At 39.2% G+C, this 13,470-nt stretch overlaps 2 protein-coding genes across 10 annotated transcripts in view; one reads left to right on the top strand and one right to left on the bottom strand.

The window, feature by feature from the left end:
* LOC310676187 (uncharacterized protein) overlaps window positions 1–4,468 on the top strand; it is a 29,688-nt gene extending 25,220 nt beyond the window's left edge. For all 9 annotated transcript variants that reach the window (XM_083437782.1, XM_083437779.1, XM_083437777.1 and 6 more), the window contains 2 exons: window positions 1,144–1,291; window positions 2,303–4,468. In XM_083437782.1, the coding sequence (XP_083293908.1) occupies window positions 1,144–1,291; window positions 2,303–3,134 (980 nt within the window). In that variant the 3' untranslated portion in view covers window positions 3,135–4,468. The remainder of the gene's footprint in view (window positions 1–1,143; window positions 1,292–2,302) is intronic.
* Window positions 4,069–13,470, bottom strand: part of TUBGCP3 (tubulin gamma complex component 3) — a 56,163-nt gene continuing 46,761 nt past the window's right edge. The window contains exons 18-22 of the mRNA XM_083437734.1: window positions 7,176–7,264; window positions 6,885–7,016; window positions 6,375–6,515; window positions 5,733–5,849; window positions 4,069–5,149 (exon numbers count right to left, since the gene is read on the bottom strand). Coding sequence (XP_083293860.1) covers window positions 4,991–5,149; window positions 5,733–5,849; window positions 6,375–6,515; window positions 6,885–7,016; window positions 7,176–7,264 — 638 coding nt within the window. The 3' untranslated portion in view covers window positions 4,069–4,990. The remainder of the gene's footprint in view (window positions 5,150–5,732; window positions 5,850–6,374; window positions 6,516–6,884; window positions 7,017–7,175; window positions 7,265–13,470) is intronic.

The following is a 13,470-nucleotide window of genomic DNA, read 5'->3' as shown; positions in this document are numbered from 1 at the left end:
AAAACTTTTAAAGTTTTGTGAGGATCTAAAATCCAGAACTGCCTGCAAATCCTGGGTCGCTTTAAAATATATTCCACCTGTGTTAATATCACAAGCATTTCAGGTTGGGGTATCCAGTGAATATTGGTAAGAAGAGAGGGGTGGAGGGTTTTTCAACAATGTGTTTAGATTAGAATATTTTCATATTGTGCCTTTTATAATCAAGTCACCATTTGGGGGGAAACAGCAGGAAAAGGAGAGGTGACTCGAGTTCCTGAATTTCCAGGCCACCATGGGAGGCCACTTAGGAGGAAAAGCCTACTTGCAAGGCTCGGCCCAAGAGTCTTCTATGAGCAGAGTGAGGTTTGGCCTCCAGCCTTCCAGGGAGCAGTTCCTTAAATCAGCCACTCAGCAAAGTCAGAGAGAATGTCTTGACTGCTTTGCTGGGGGGATGGAGACTGCTTTGAAGGGCTGCCCAGGTTGGTTCAGCAATGAGCAGAGCTATTTACTGCTTTGGGGGATAAATAGCAGCTCCCATGGGTGCTGAGGGGAGTTCACCCAGCTCCAATGCTGGCATTTAACACTCAGTGCTTTCTGGCAAGGCTTTTATTGACTTGAACGGAATCTATGTATGTTTGAATACTTTTTATTTATTAATTAAATATTGCAATGACTGCTTATTACATTAAACGTATTTACATGAGTAGGAGAGGATATTTTATTTATTTAATTACCCTTCAACTTTTTCCTCACTTGTGTGAGAATGCGAATACCTATTTCCACAGAGCAAATCCACCATCTGTGCACAGTTTATTGCCTCTATACAGGTTCTGAAACTCCATGGTGCCATTGACCCTGTTTGTGACTGTCTAGCAATCATGCGTTTGTGATTTGGTTGCCGATTCTCCCACATAATGGAAAAGAAAAAAGCAAGTGGGACTTGGGTGCACATTAGCTTAAACTTGTGTGCACTTACCACAGCATTTACCGTAACTTAGAATAACTTTTTTATTATTACAGCTATGCTATAGCGTACAGCTTTATCAGATTAGTTTTCAGCAACAAGGTTTTGACAACAGTGTTGCTAAGAACTGCAGTAGTGTTGAGTATGAAACATTGTTAAATTGTGAATAATATGATATGGTTCTGTGTTCGTCTCTTTAGGTATTCAGGGCAGGAAAAAAGCAAAAGCTGCAGACCTTAAAGACCTGCTAAAGCACATCATCATAGCCTGTGTAGCTGTCACTGGTTTGATCTTGACTGTAATAGTTGTTGTGCACATATACACTTCATTATTTGTGAAGAAGGAGCAGTAAGTCACTGTTTCATTCTCTCCTCCCTCTCATCACTGTATCATTCAAATTGCTTCCTAACAACTTGCACCCAGTCCTTGACATTTGCGCCTACTTTAGAATGCTGATATAACGCAATGGGCGTAATTGACGCAGTAGTAGATGCAGGCCAATCAAATCCAATTTTTGCTGGCATAGCCATCTAAGCATCATAATATCCAAGTTGAATAACAACAGGATTTATGATTCTGAAACCAGCATTAATTCATAATGGCAAATGGCAAGATTTGCATCTCAGTTCTAAACACAGATACTGCTGTATCTTATTGCAGAACAAGTCACTATAGCACACACTGCTGTGACTGTAGTGGTGCTCAATACGGTAGCACCCCCATCCTCGTGTGTTCTGCTTCATGTGCCGCTTTGGAAAATCAATAGTCTGCAGATTCTGGCCCATTTTCCACTGTCCTTTTCTTCCAGATGAAAGGCAAAAATGCTCCCTAGATTTAACAATGATTTACTTTGCTTATCGTTATTACATAACTGTGATAACCACATCCTTCTCCACACTCCCCGTTCTCCTCAGCACAGGATGTTTCATGATAGTTTGGATCTGCGGTGGGTTGAAATCCTCAGTCAGTCATGAAGATTACTCCGGGGATTGGGCAACTATCTCGGCCTAACCTCCTTCACAGAGATTTTAGCTCAGCACAGTTTAGAATTTATCTATATAAAGCTGATCTAATCCTCTGTAAAAAGGCCATACATTTAACGCAGCTCTTGGGACTTCAAGTTGGGCACACCCTTCTGCTAGCTAGGGAGGGCCAATGCAACCAAACTTATTTTCTTTTTCTTTGAGGTAGGAAGCAAATTGGGGAATTGACAGCTCTCAGAATAAGCAGCCAATGTGTTTTCCTGAAGCAGCAGCAACGGGCAAGGGAGTGACTTGGCTGCTGTATCACTGTTTGATGTTATGGCTTCCTTTCATAAAAAGATTTGTATCTATTAAAACAATTTCATCATTCTCTTAGGGAACCTGATAAAACAAATTCTGACAAAAAAGGCGGACCTGACAAAAATGAAGTCACATCGGCCGAGAAAACCAGAAGCCAACAACCACATTACAATGTTGGCATTGAGGGAGCACAAAACAAACAACCATATTACAATGCTGGCGTTGGGGGGACACAAAACCAACAACTGGAATATGCTGTTAACATTGTGGAAACAGGAAGCCAGCAGCTAGAAGACAGCGCTGTTGGAACTGACAATCAAAACAACAACAACTTAAGTTCACCACCAGAAATGTTTTCATCCACAGATTGTGATTACATCAAAAAGCCTTTAGATCTCCATCCTGTCAAAGCTATGTTGTCCCCTAGCTCCCCACCGGAAGACACTGGCTTGCTTCTCCCGGTTGAACCTTCAAGGCACAGTGCCCATAATAGTTTGCCTTCATACAACAGCAGCACATGTAAGAACCTCAAAGTACAACCTAGAACTTTCAGAACCAATCATAGCTCTTATAACAGCCCAGGAAATTATGGTAAATCCAAAGATCATGACTATAAAAGACTTCAAGCCAAAGATACTGCTTGTTACAAAACCAAACCCATCTACCAAAGACCATCTAGGCATAGACCCAAATCCACAGAACCCAAAAGAGGACACAAAAAGGTTTCAGCTAAGCAACATAGCTACAGCAGTTCAAGTTGGGTTGAAGATCCTTCACCAAATGTTTCTGCTGCTTTAGACCCGAACAAAAACTCCAAGGAGTCAAGACTGTCCCAAGACGATGACTCAGACTGTGCATGTTTTCAGCATATCAAAGGTTCTTCTAGTACAGACTCATATTCGAATTAGAGCAGCACAGAGAGGAGGAACTTATTGTTCAGTATGACTGCTGTCCGGAAGTGTGCAGTCCTATATTTTTACCATGGTTAATCATGATGGAACACTATAGTATCCTGGAGAACACATGTTGCAATCATGCTATTGAATAATAAAAAGTAGGTTTGGTGTTGGGTTGCAGGAGTTGCTAATCTGGCTTCTTGGATTTGTCCAATTAAATTATTTTCTGCTTGAAGTGTAATATGTGCTCACATTCTTTAACAGGCACTAATTCACTTTTTTTTGGGGGGGGGGGGGATAGAAAAAAATTGAGCCCTGCATTCTGCAAGAACATGCAGTTCTTTGCAACATGTCTGTCAAAGAGAAACTGCAACAGTATTAGGTATTTGGGGTCTTAAGACTCACTGGCACTATTAATGTTGAAGTGAAGATGAAATGTATTGCACACCAGAATACTAAGGGACCAGGAAGCTATTGCACAGGGTTTAGCTTTTAGCTTTTCCATTTTCTAAAAAATCCTTACTAGGATTGTTTCCTTACTAGGAAACAAAAAAAACCCACACCCCAAGCACCTCGTAAGGGACATTATCTTACCACATAATCAGAAATAGTACAATATACTCTTGGCTCTACAACCTATGCAACTGAAATAATAACTTACAGAGCTTTCAGAAACAATTCTGTGACCCTGGAGCCAACAATCTCCATCTCTGAGATACAGTGCAAGTGTGTTTTAGTCCAGAGGGTGCTGTCCATCCCCACCTTGGAGCCTGGCAGGATGAAGGGGAAAAGGAAATATGTGTAGTAAGCTGGTCTCAGTTGTTTCATAATGTACACTTGGCATTCTGCATTGGTATCGAGACAAGCTAAAGAAAAGGCTGCCCTATAATTCAGTATTAATTTTATTAAATCAGGCACTTTGTCAGTTAGAAGAAACAGAAAAAAGTTTGAAAGATAATTGTGTTTATTTTCTAAGCTTTTACCTGTGAATATAACAAATGGATAATTGAGTGATGATATATAGTGACTTTTTTTTTTTTACAAAAATGTTTCCCCCTAACATCTGGACAGCAATATATAAATATTTACAATGGAAAAATAGGCAAGGAAAGAGAAATAAGTAGTCTTCATTATCCAAATTAATTTCTAATACATCAGATTTGAACACAAAATACTTCATTCACATCTATTCAATATTTACATGTTTCATTACTGGAGATCACTGAGGTTTTAACTTCATTTCTACTATTTGTTGTGTTGGACTTCTGTTATGTCTCTAATATTTGTTTCTGTAAAGCAGTTAAAAAATTTCTGGAAAAATAAATCAGTTTTGAAAATGTTGAAAACATTAATGTGTGTAATTTTAAGTGACTAATTTTTTCCCCACACAGTCAATACACCACAACACTGAAAAAGAAATAAGATAGACTTCTGGCCAGATTCTTAAACTGGCAGGTTTTAAAATAAAAGTGGTTTCTAAACTGAAATGGAAAATTACAGCCCTGCTTAGTGTAAAAGGAAACAAGTGTGTGTCTGCATGTGGATAAAATGTCCTGACGACAAAGATCAATGATGGTGGAATGTGCTTTAAAAGCCACAAACAAAATATAGTTGGTTGATTAATGGACTACCAAAGCAAAATTGCAACAGTTTAAACCCATTTAGTAATCTCAACCATTAAATATAAAAAAATAAGCCATGTTGCTTTCTGCACAAGTGTTGCACAATCACATGACTGAAAACAGGCTGCTTGCGATAATGACAAACACCTATTGCATGCCATTTGGTTTTAGTATGCCAAGTTGACTGCCACAACCAACAACGGGTTACACATCCGTGATCCTGGTTTACATTCATTGCAGGGAGATTTATATATGTGAATTACGCCGCCCTCTAGTCCCCAAAGAAACCCTAAGCCTGGGCTCCCTAGCTTTATAATGTTCATTGAAATCCAATCTAAAGCTAAGAAATCGAAGACTTTCATCAGAACTGGTGGTCAGTAATACCAAGAACTGCTGCACAATGCCCTGAAAGAAAGAAAAACAGAGAAATTAGGCATTCATAAGAAGTCACACAAATGAACGTGTGTAATGGAATAAAGGTGTGAAGCATGTCACCATTCCATAGCAATCCTTGAAAATTCCACTATATATAACAAGCAGAAACTGGTCCACTGCAAGAAATGGGCAGCTCCTGCAATGCCCCATCCTTATAAAAGTAGGTGAAAAGTTAGTGAATTTCCTGTCTTGAGTTTTGACGGGGCGGTTTTTAACAAAGCGAATCCACGAAAATTATTCTAGCGAGAATGCTTCATAAAAATGTTGTCTACCTACAGTGGCAATGGTCAGCATAAACACAGACTCTGGAGTGCAATCATTTACGTAGGCACTTTTATGTCTGGGAGAACCTCTATGCACCTGGTTCTTTATCTATTGAAGCCAAATGTCACATTCCCTAATGTATTCATAACATAACTTTTATTGTTATTGCCTTCTTCCAAATCCTGGAAAGGCTTGCATGCCGCATTAAAACAGTGTGCACTTTAAACCAGAAAACAGATACCGGCTATCAGTACGTTAATATTTTAAAAATTCCTCTTTTTAAAAATACCTGATAGAAATGGGTAAGTAGTCGCAGCTGTGAACACATTTTTGGTATTGAATCTTGAAATTCTTTAATCCTTTTATTCTCCTCTTCCTCTTCTGAAGCTTTTACTCCCCATTCACCCTTAACAATATACATTGTAAAAAAGAAAAGAAAAAAAGATGAGAAATTATCAGGTGTACACATCAATAAATCTGAAGCCACATGCTAATTTTTGTTTTATTAAGAGGAAGTGCCTTAAATTTAGTTGGTGATCTCTTACAGTTATAAGCCAAGTAGTTAAGACAGAAGAAACTTCTTACAAACAATACATACCAAGTGTGAAAAAGAATTCAATTTGTGTTTTAATGGTGGGGGGGATTAAGGTTTGTCAATTGCAGCTTCTAGGTTACCCCAATCTGGGTTAAATGTACTGTGTAATCTAGGCATGTGTACTTTCTTAGAAGCCCCATTGAGCATAGTGCAACTTACTTTTGAGTAAACATGCACACACTTACTTTTCATATTAAGATTTTATCCAAATACCTATTTGCTCAGTCTTTCAAAGAAAAGGAGGGGATATTAGAAGGATTATTTTTTGGTATTGAATTGGTATTGAACACAAGCATCGTTCTTGTGCTTAAAATGCCACTGAAAACTCCTTTGTACCTCAAGCTCTCTCTCTCTCTTTCTTTCTTCAAACTGCAACCGTAACTGTAACTCCTCCAAGGCAACGCGGTACAGGCCATCTTGGGCATTTTGAAACTCAAGAATCTGATCAAAGACAGCTCGAAGCTGGTTGAGAAGCATCTACAACAAAAGTTGCAAAGGGAAGACAAAACCTCTAAAAATGAAATGTTCAAAGAAAAGCTAAGATTTGCTAGCATATAAGAAACTGCTGAAAGATTGTTATATTTAATATCTCCTCCTAGAGCAAAGGGATACATGGAAAAATTGATTTCAGTACGGAGGTTCTCCCAGAACATCCCGTAAAAGATTAAATTTACCAGGGCTGTAATCCTAAACTTTTTTTTTTTGCTTGTAATGAAGATGCACTGAACACAGTGGAATTCATCTCCGAATAAAACTCCATTGTGTGTTGCCAGAAATAATCTCAAAAGCATAAATAATTAGAGAAATAATGGTAACATTATATATAAATAGGTAAATGAGACTTACTCTTGAGTCAGCGTCCAGCAAACAGCGAGATATAATTGTATCTAAGAAAACTTCATGAGCCGCAATGATGTGATCCAAGTCTTGAGCCTGCTGAACTTTGTTCCATAGTTCATCCCATGAACATTCAAGCACCTATGGAACAGAACATCCAGCAATGAGATTCACTTTGTTTTAGAGACTGTTTAAATAGCAACCTCTCTGCTCTATACCTCTGTGACATAATTAAGCTCACATCAATAAGAATGTTCTTCCAATTTCAAACAAACAACAAAATGGATGGTTAAAGGGTACCTCAAATGTAATGTAATACTGCATTTGATGAATGAAATGGACCATTTCTGATGCCAGAACGTGACACTGATGCAGCACCCCAGAAAGTTCTGTAAGAAATTCAAAGAATATGTATATTAAAACTCAGAATGGAAATGTTCATCTAGCCATATTTTTAAAACACACACACACCTGAAATACAACAGCTACCTGCACCCATCTTTGAAAGGAGTAAGACATACCGTATTTTTTCGCTCTATAAAACGCACCAGACCACAAGACGCACCTAGTTTTTGGAGGAGGAAAACAAGAAAAAAAATATTCTGAATCTCAGAAGCCAGAACAACAAGAGGGATCACTGCGCAGCGAAAGCAGCGATCCCTCTTGCTGTTCTGGCTTCTGGGATAGCTGCACAGCCTGCATTCGCTCCATAAGATGCACACACATTTCCCCTTACTTTTTAGGAGGGAAAAGGTGAGTCTTATAGAGCAAAAAATACGGTATATAACGGGTTCTCAAAGAAAGGAGACTATATGTGGACTATCATTTTAATCTCAGTATATTTACGGCCACAAATTCAGCATTTTCCAGAGGCGTAGCCATGATAGCCTCTGCCTGCAATAAATACACCCCCATATTAACAGAAAATATAATGCAGGATCAAACAAGAAAATGAAATTAATAGTATAGGTTGACAAAACTCTGGAGATCTGGTACAAAACAAGATTTGCAATCGAAAGGAATTAGAACGTGGAACAGAATAGATAGGGAAAAGACCTTTGTGGCTGGGAAACAAAGTCTGCTTGGCACTGCTGTAACAGGTGGCAATCCACTAGCAAAGGAGCCTGAACAGAGCTCTTATTATGAGAAGGTTAATTTTTCTCAGCAACATATACAAAACATCAGATGCCTAAGCCCCCCCTCTGGCTTGCCACAAGAGATTTGGAAGGACAAACTAGGAACTTTCAGGATACAAGATTAGTTAGGAAAATATTTAATGGTACAGTGAGTATAAATGTTAATAAATTGAGTCCCTCATAGATGAAATTGTGTGCTGGGGAAGGAATGCGTGACCTGGCAGAGCAGATGAAAATATTCCATATACAGTATGATTACGCATTATACAAAAATATCTCTTGTTTGTTCCGAAATGTCTCAAAAGCTCAGAGGCAAACTGGACTTCTCTCTCAGCATTTTGGTTGAAGCATATCAGCTCTACCCAATTTTGTCTTGGATTATAGGAGCAAACTGCATCAGAATGAATGAAGCAAACCAATGACTATACCAAGATGACAAAGATCTATACGGAGCAAAATTGCCAAGATCTATACAGAGCAAAAATTACACGAGAAAGAATACCCTGCAGCTATCTGTGGGAGGAAAATCCCCCCCCCCCAGCTGCTAGCCAGAAACAACCAGAAAATATATGGAATGAAGAGCAATAAAAAGTCTTCCCCCTAGAATATTCATACTGGATATTTCCTAATAATTAGAAAATGTCTAGAGCAAAGAATTCCTGGTTAACAGAGAAATCGTAATAATAGGAGGCTGGAATGGAATATTGCTGGATGAGGATTGGGTCCCAGATCACAGGGTTTGGAATAGGTTCACCTCTCTCCTTGCCCCACTCTTTTTGAGACTTACATCACTGTAAGCCCTGCTGGCTGAACCAGGGTAAAGGACTTAATACCAGTGTATGTATGGCTCAGCAGAGGTGAAGAACGTAGGTCAGCATAGCCCACGGGAAACCCCCCAAATCTGCTGAACACAAACTCTCTCATCCCCATGAATTTTGGGTTTGGATCGTGCTGTCAAGATCTCTAAACTAGGGATGTAATCCTAATATAGGAGTTAGAGCCGTTAAACACAACAAGGCTTCCTCCCGAGTTAACATGCTTAAATTCTGAGTCTGCATGCTTATTAGTATGAACTGCAAACAGTAACAGTCAAAATAGTGCCTACGGCTATTGGGAAAATCGACTAGGTGATACCAAGGTGAAGGTTACGGCAACAACAGCCTATGAGAAATCATGAATTGCGGTCAACAAGGATTGCTGGAAAAGCCGCAGAAAAGGAAGTATCACACAGATTGCTTAATTCTGAACTGAAGCTCAGTTATGATGGATCTTCATCATTTTTCTTATACTAAAGCCTTTGCCTGTGTTTTTTTTTCCTTCGTCCAACTCTCTTCTAAAAGGTACTGTGGAACCAGAATGTCTATTTAGGTGAATTCCAAGAATAATGTTCTGAAAAACAATCACATTGAGTACTTCAGTTCGAACGTGAATCCCTACTTATGCCTCTCCTTTATATACCTTAGCACTTTCCGTCTCATTCCATCTTGTTTGTTAAAAAGGCAAATAAAATATGACAGTGGCCTTCTCTTTAATCAATAGCAGACATTTTTACCCAAGGCCACTAATAACTCCATGGTTATACAGGGATTTTCATGCATGACCCAGGCCAATATTCTAACTCCTGATCCACCCTACTGTGAATTAACATAGATATGTGACTGTCATATAATGGGAGTGCTGCCTGGTGGTTTCCTTTCCAGTGGCTATTTATGTTCATCATTGGAAGATAGAGCCTGCCTTTCCAGTGCATGATCCTCAGAGATTACAACTCTCTTTTGGGAGAGAGTCACTAAAACGCTTAGGCCAAACTTTGTGGGGAAAGGAGATAAGGCATTGTCAGTCAAGGGTACTCAAGTGTGGAACAAGCTTCAAGAGGAGATAAGGCCATGCCAAAGCTTCCCTGTTTGCACAGCATGCTACCAAACCCACCTGTGTGCCACAACCTACCTGTGACATAGAAAAGGGCGAACCATTCTTTACCGTGTTTGATATCCCTGCGCTCTCAGATAACACATATGTAAAATTTGCAGCGCATATGGGAAAGAAAGAAACAGCCACAAAACCCAGAAGGAAGGAATCGTTTGTGGACTCAAGTGTGCAAAACAAACAACCGGTAGCAGCACCAAGTAGTGAGTGTAAAAGCATGTTCAGCTTCTTCATGGGGTTTCATGACCTCCTCTTAGTGTTATGCTAAAGATCCCACTTAAAGAGCAATACTGCCTAAAAAGTGAACCCTGCAGTTAAAAAAAACCCTGCATTTACAGATAAAACAAGAACAATGATAAAAGTTGCAACTTTTAACTGGTAAAAACATTTCTCCATTACTGATTTCGGAGAGCCAATTGTTCCCTAAATGGATTGTTTTAGCTTTCCAAATGCCTGGCTGGGAATCACCTTCTTGGCTGCTAACAATAGAAATTCTAGCAATTTTCAGCGACTCTTAAGGGGTTTACGTTCCCTGTATGCACAAAGAAGCGTTACATGAGAAGAGTTAAGGACTTCTGTTTTGATATATTCTCCAATTAATTTAGGATTGCATCCCAGGAGTCTGTCAAGTGAGGGCAGCCGCATCACATGTATAAATACCTTTTCCTAGCAACCATGCCAACAGTTTGCAGTAAATTTGCTGCAAATAAAACTTTTCACTGGGACTTGGTATTATTCTCTCATTTTAAATGAACCCTCCCAACAGTGCTAGGCCCTGACATTAGATGCATTTTCTCATCCTAGCAGAATTTCACCTAGACCCCTGTCCTCCAAAAGCTCTCTGTACCTGTTCTGCTTTGAGGCCCAAGTTTATATAACGAAGTTTGTATTCTTTGTAGCCAAGTTTATATAACAACTGATGCAACCAGGAGATTGAGCCCATAGAACTCCTAACTCATGACTGCCATATAATAACTCTCTGTAAAATCTCTAGAGGTTTGAGTCTTAGATCACTGGTTGATAATGGTTTATTATTTGCAAAACTACAGGGGTATGTAACACAGGAGCCTTTAGCTCACATATCATTCTAGTTTACAATTCATTGGAATTATCCAGAACAACCAATATCTACAATGCCCTTCTTTTTGTCATGTTTCATGTCATGCTAGATTTTATTTTATTACTGCACAATTTCATGTATATCTATCTAGATGTTTGTCCCGCTGAGTTCAACAGGGCGTACTCCCAGAAAGGTGGGTAGAGAATTTTAGCCTAGGAAGACGGGAGGGAGGGAGGTAATTCTAGGTGAAAATTTGGACTTCCATATTTTCCACACTTGCACTGTCCAGAAAGTGACTAGAGGCCAAAGATGCTATTTTATTCACTTGTGTCTGTCATAACAAACATTCCAGGTTTCCTTGGAAATTTTTGCTCTCTATACTTGAACAATTTATTTTTTAGTTTGTACTCACTTTAAAGTCAAAGATATCCCTCAGGTGGGCTGCGTCATACTACAGGCATGCATTCTGGATTGCTAACATTCTTCGCTTTATATCTTGACTGAATTCTTTTTCCTAGACATAACATGTGAAAATCTTTGCCTAAAGAGTCTTGCACGATTCAAAACCTTGCATGATTGCCAGCAGCTGCAGCTGATAACGAATGCTAGTTTTACCAGGTCTCCACTGCATATTCTGTTCTGGCAGTCACTCGCAAAGAACTTTCCATCTCCCTGGTTTGATTCTTATTTATATATTAATTAAAACATTTGTATACCAACCTACTGGAAATCCAAAGTGACTAACAATGCCCAGAAAACAAACAAACCCCAGAATGTGATGTGCATAAAATCCCATTCGCAAAAGCAAGAAAATGCATATAATTCTATGCCAAAGCAGGGCTTAACCCATTTAGTCTAAAGACTAATTCAGTTTAGTATCACAAATGGCAATACACACATCAGTACTCTGCAAGCCTGGAAGAGAGTTCTGGAGCTGAGAAAGGCACTGGTCAATAAAGAACCGTAATGCTCTATTGCCCCCTCAAGGCTATTTCAAAAATTTCATCATCCTTATTAAACCTGCAGAACTGTGTTGTTGTTTTACAAAAAAATCTTAGTAAACAGACTTCCCCACCGAAACTCTTTCATTATAGAAAATATACTCACTACATAATAATATTTTCCAGTCACACAACATTGCTACAGCCCACAAATGCATACAGCTCAGCAGCAGCCTCAAAAACAAAACAGAGAGTACAGCCAAGCTAAGAGAGAAGAAGGGGGAGAAATGAGCCAATGGCTTTGAAAATAAGCAACAACTCTTTGAGCTACCCCTGGCCCACTGAACCAGACATGGGCACCTGGCCACATAGACCAGGGAGTATTTGCAGATATTCAGGAGTAGTGTCCTTTTGCCACTGACCACACAAACCTTTGATCCACCAACCACAGCCATGAGCAAACAACTAGGTAGTTTGCTGCCTAATTTATTGGAAAGGTGGATTGAAAAGCATTCTAAGTTATATGTAGGTCATTCATCTCATTTATTGAAGCCTTTCAGCTAGAACAGAGGTTCTCAAACTGTGAGCTCCATTCAGGTAGTCTATTCAAAGGTTCCAGAAGAATCAGGAATATCTGTAGCTAACCCTGTTCTTGATTTAATTTTTCTTGATAATGGATACGACTGTCTTGACCACAGCTGAATTTATCCAACAGGCTAACAAGGCCCTGAACTAGGGACTCTTATTTTTATACTACATTGGTGCAATCTACTAATTTTGCTGTAAAACTGATCAATTAAAAGGCAAGGCTGTGGTCATTAAAATATCAGTTATGTATGGGTTTTGATCTGTAGAAAAAAGTTTGAAGGGTCCACTGAGTCCTAAACAATATTGAAAAGCTCAGGGGCTGGGGGAAAGCTTGAACATTTCTGATCATATTCAGAAGACCCACTAAGAAAACCAGAGACCTATCTAACCACAATCACAACAACAATTATATATATAGCAATGCAGTAAGCAGAATATTTTAAGCATCCAGTGTATCTTAGTGGTGCAATAGACTAGATGGCTATCCTCATATTGCATTAAGGGAAAGGAGCTCAGATATGTTCATAATCACGGTGAAATTTGAATTCAGAACTTTTTTACTCAGGTCGCGATCCTAAAACACACATTGAGTAGGAAATAACACCATGAAATACAATGTGATTTACTTCTGAGTAAACATGCATAGGATTGTGTGGCCCTACACACCCTACCACACTAGCTGCTCTCAGTCTACAGAGGAAATGAAGTCAAATTACAAGTCAGTAATAGAATAAAAGACACAAGTTTGTTTGCCTCAATACCCTACCAAACGTTTGTGGGCCATTTCAACATTACATTGTGCCAAGCAGGTGTTTTTCAGCACCACCAACTGCACATTGGCCATGATTCTCCAGCTTACCTGATACCTGGCTGCCTACTGCAGCCATGGGATACATACGATGGTTATAGCTGCATTAACATTGGCGCTGTGGGTTAAACCACAG

Source organism: Podarcis tiliguerta (genome assembly GCF_965153285.1).
Source record: "Podarcis tiliguerta genome assembly, chromosome: 4".
Lineage (NCBI taxonomy): Eukaryota > Metazoa > Chordata > Lepidosauria > Squamata > Lacertidae > Podarcis > Podarcis tiliguerta.
Note: the sequence above shows the minus strand (reverse complement) of the source record. Positions and strands in the feature narration are given on the sequence as shown.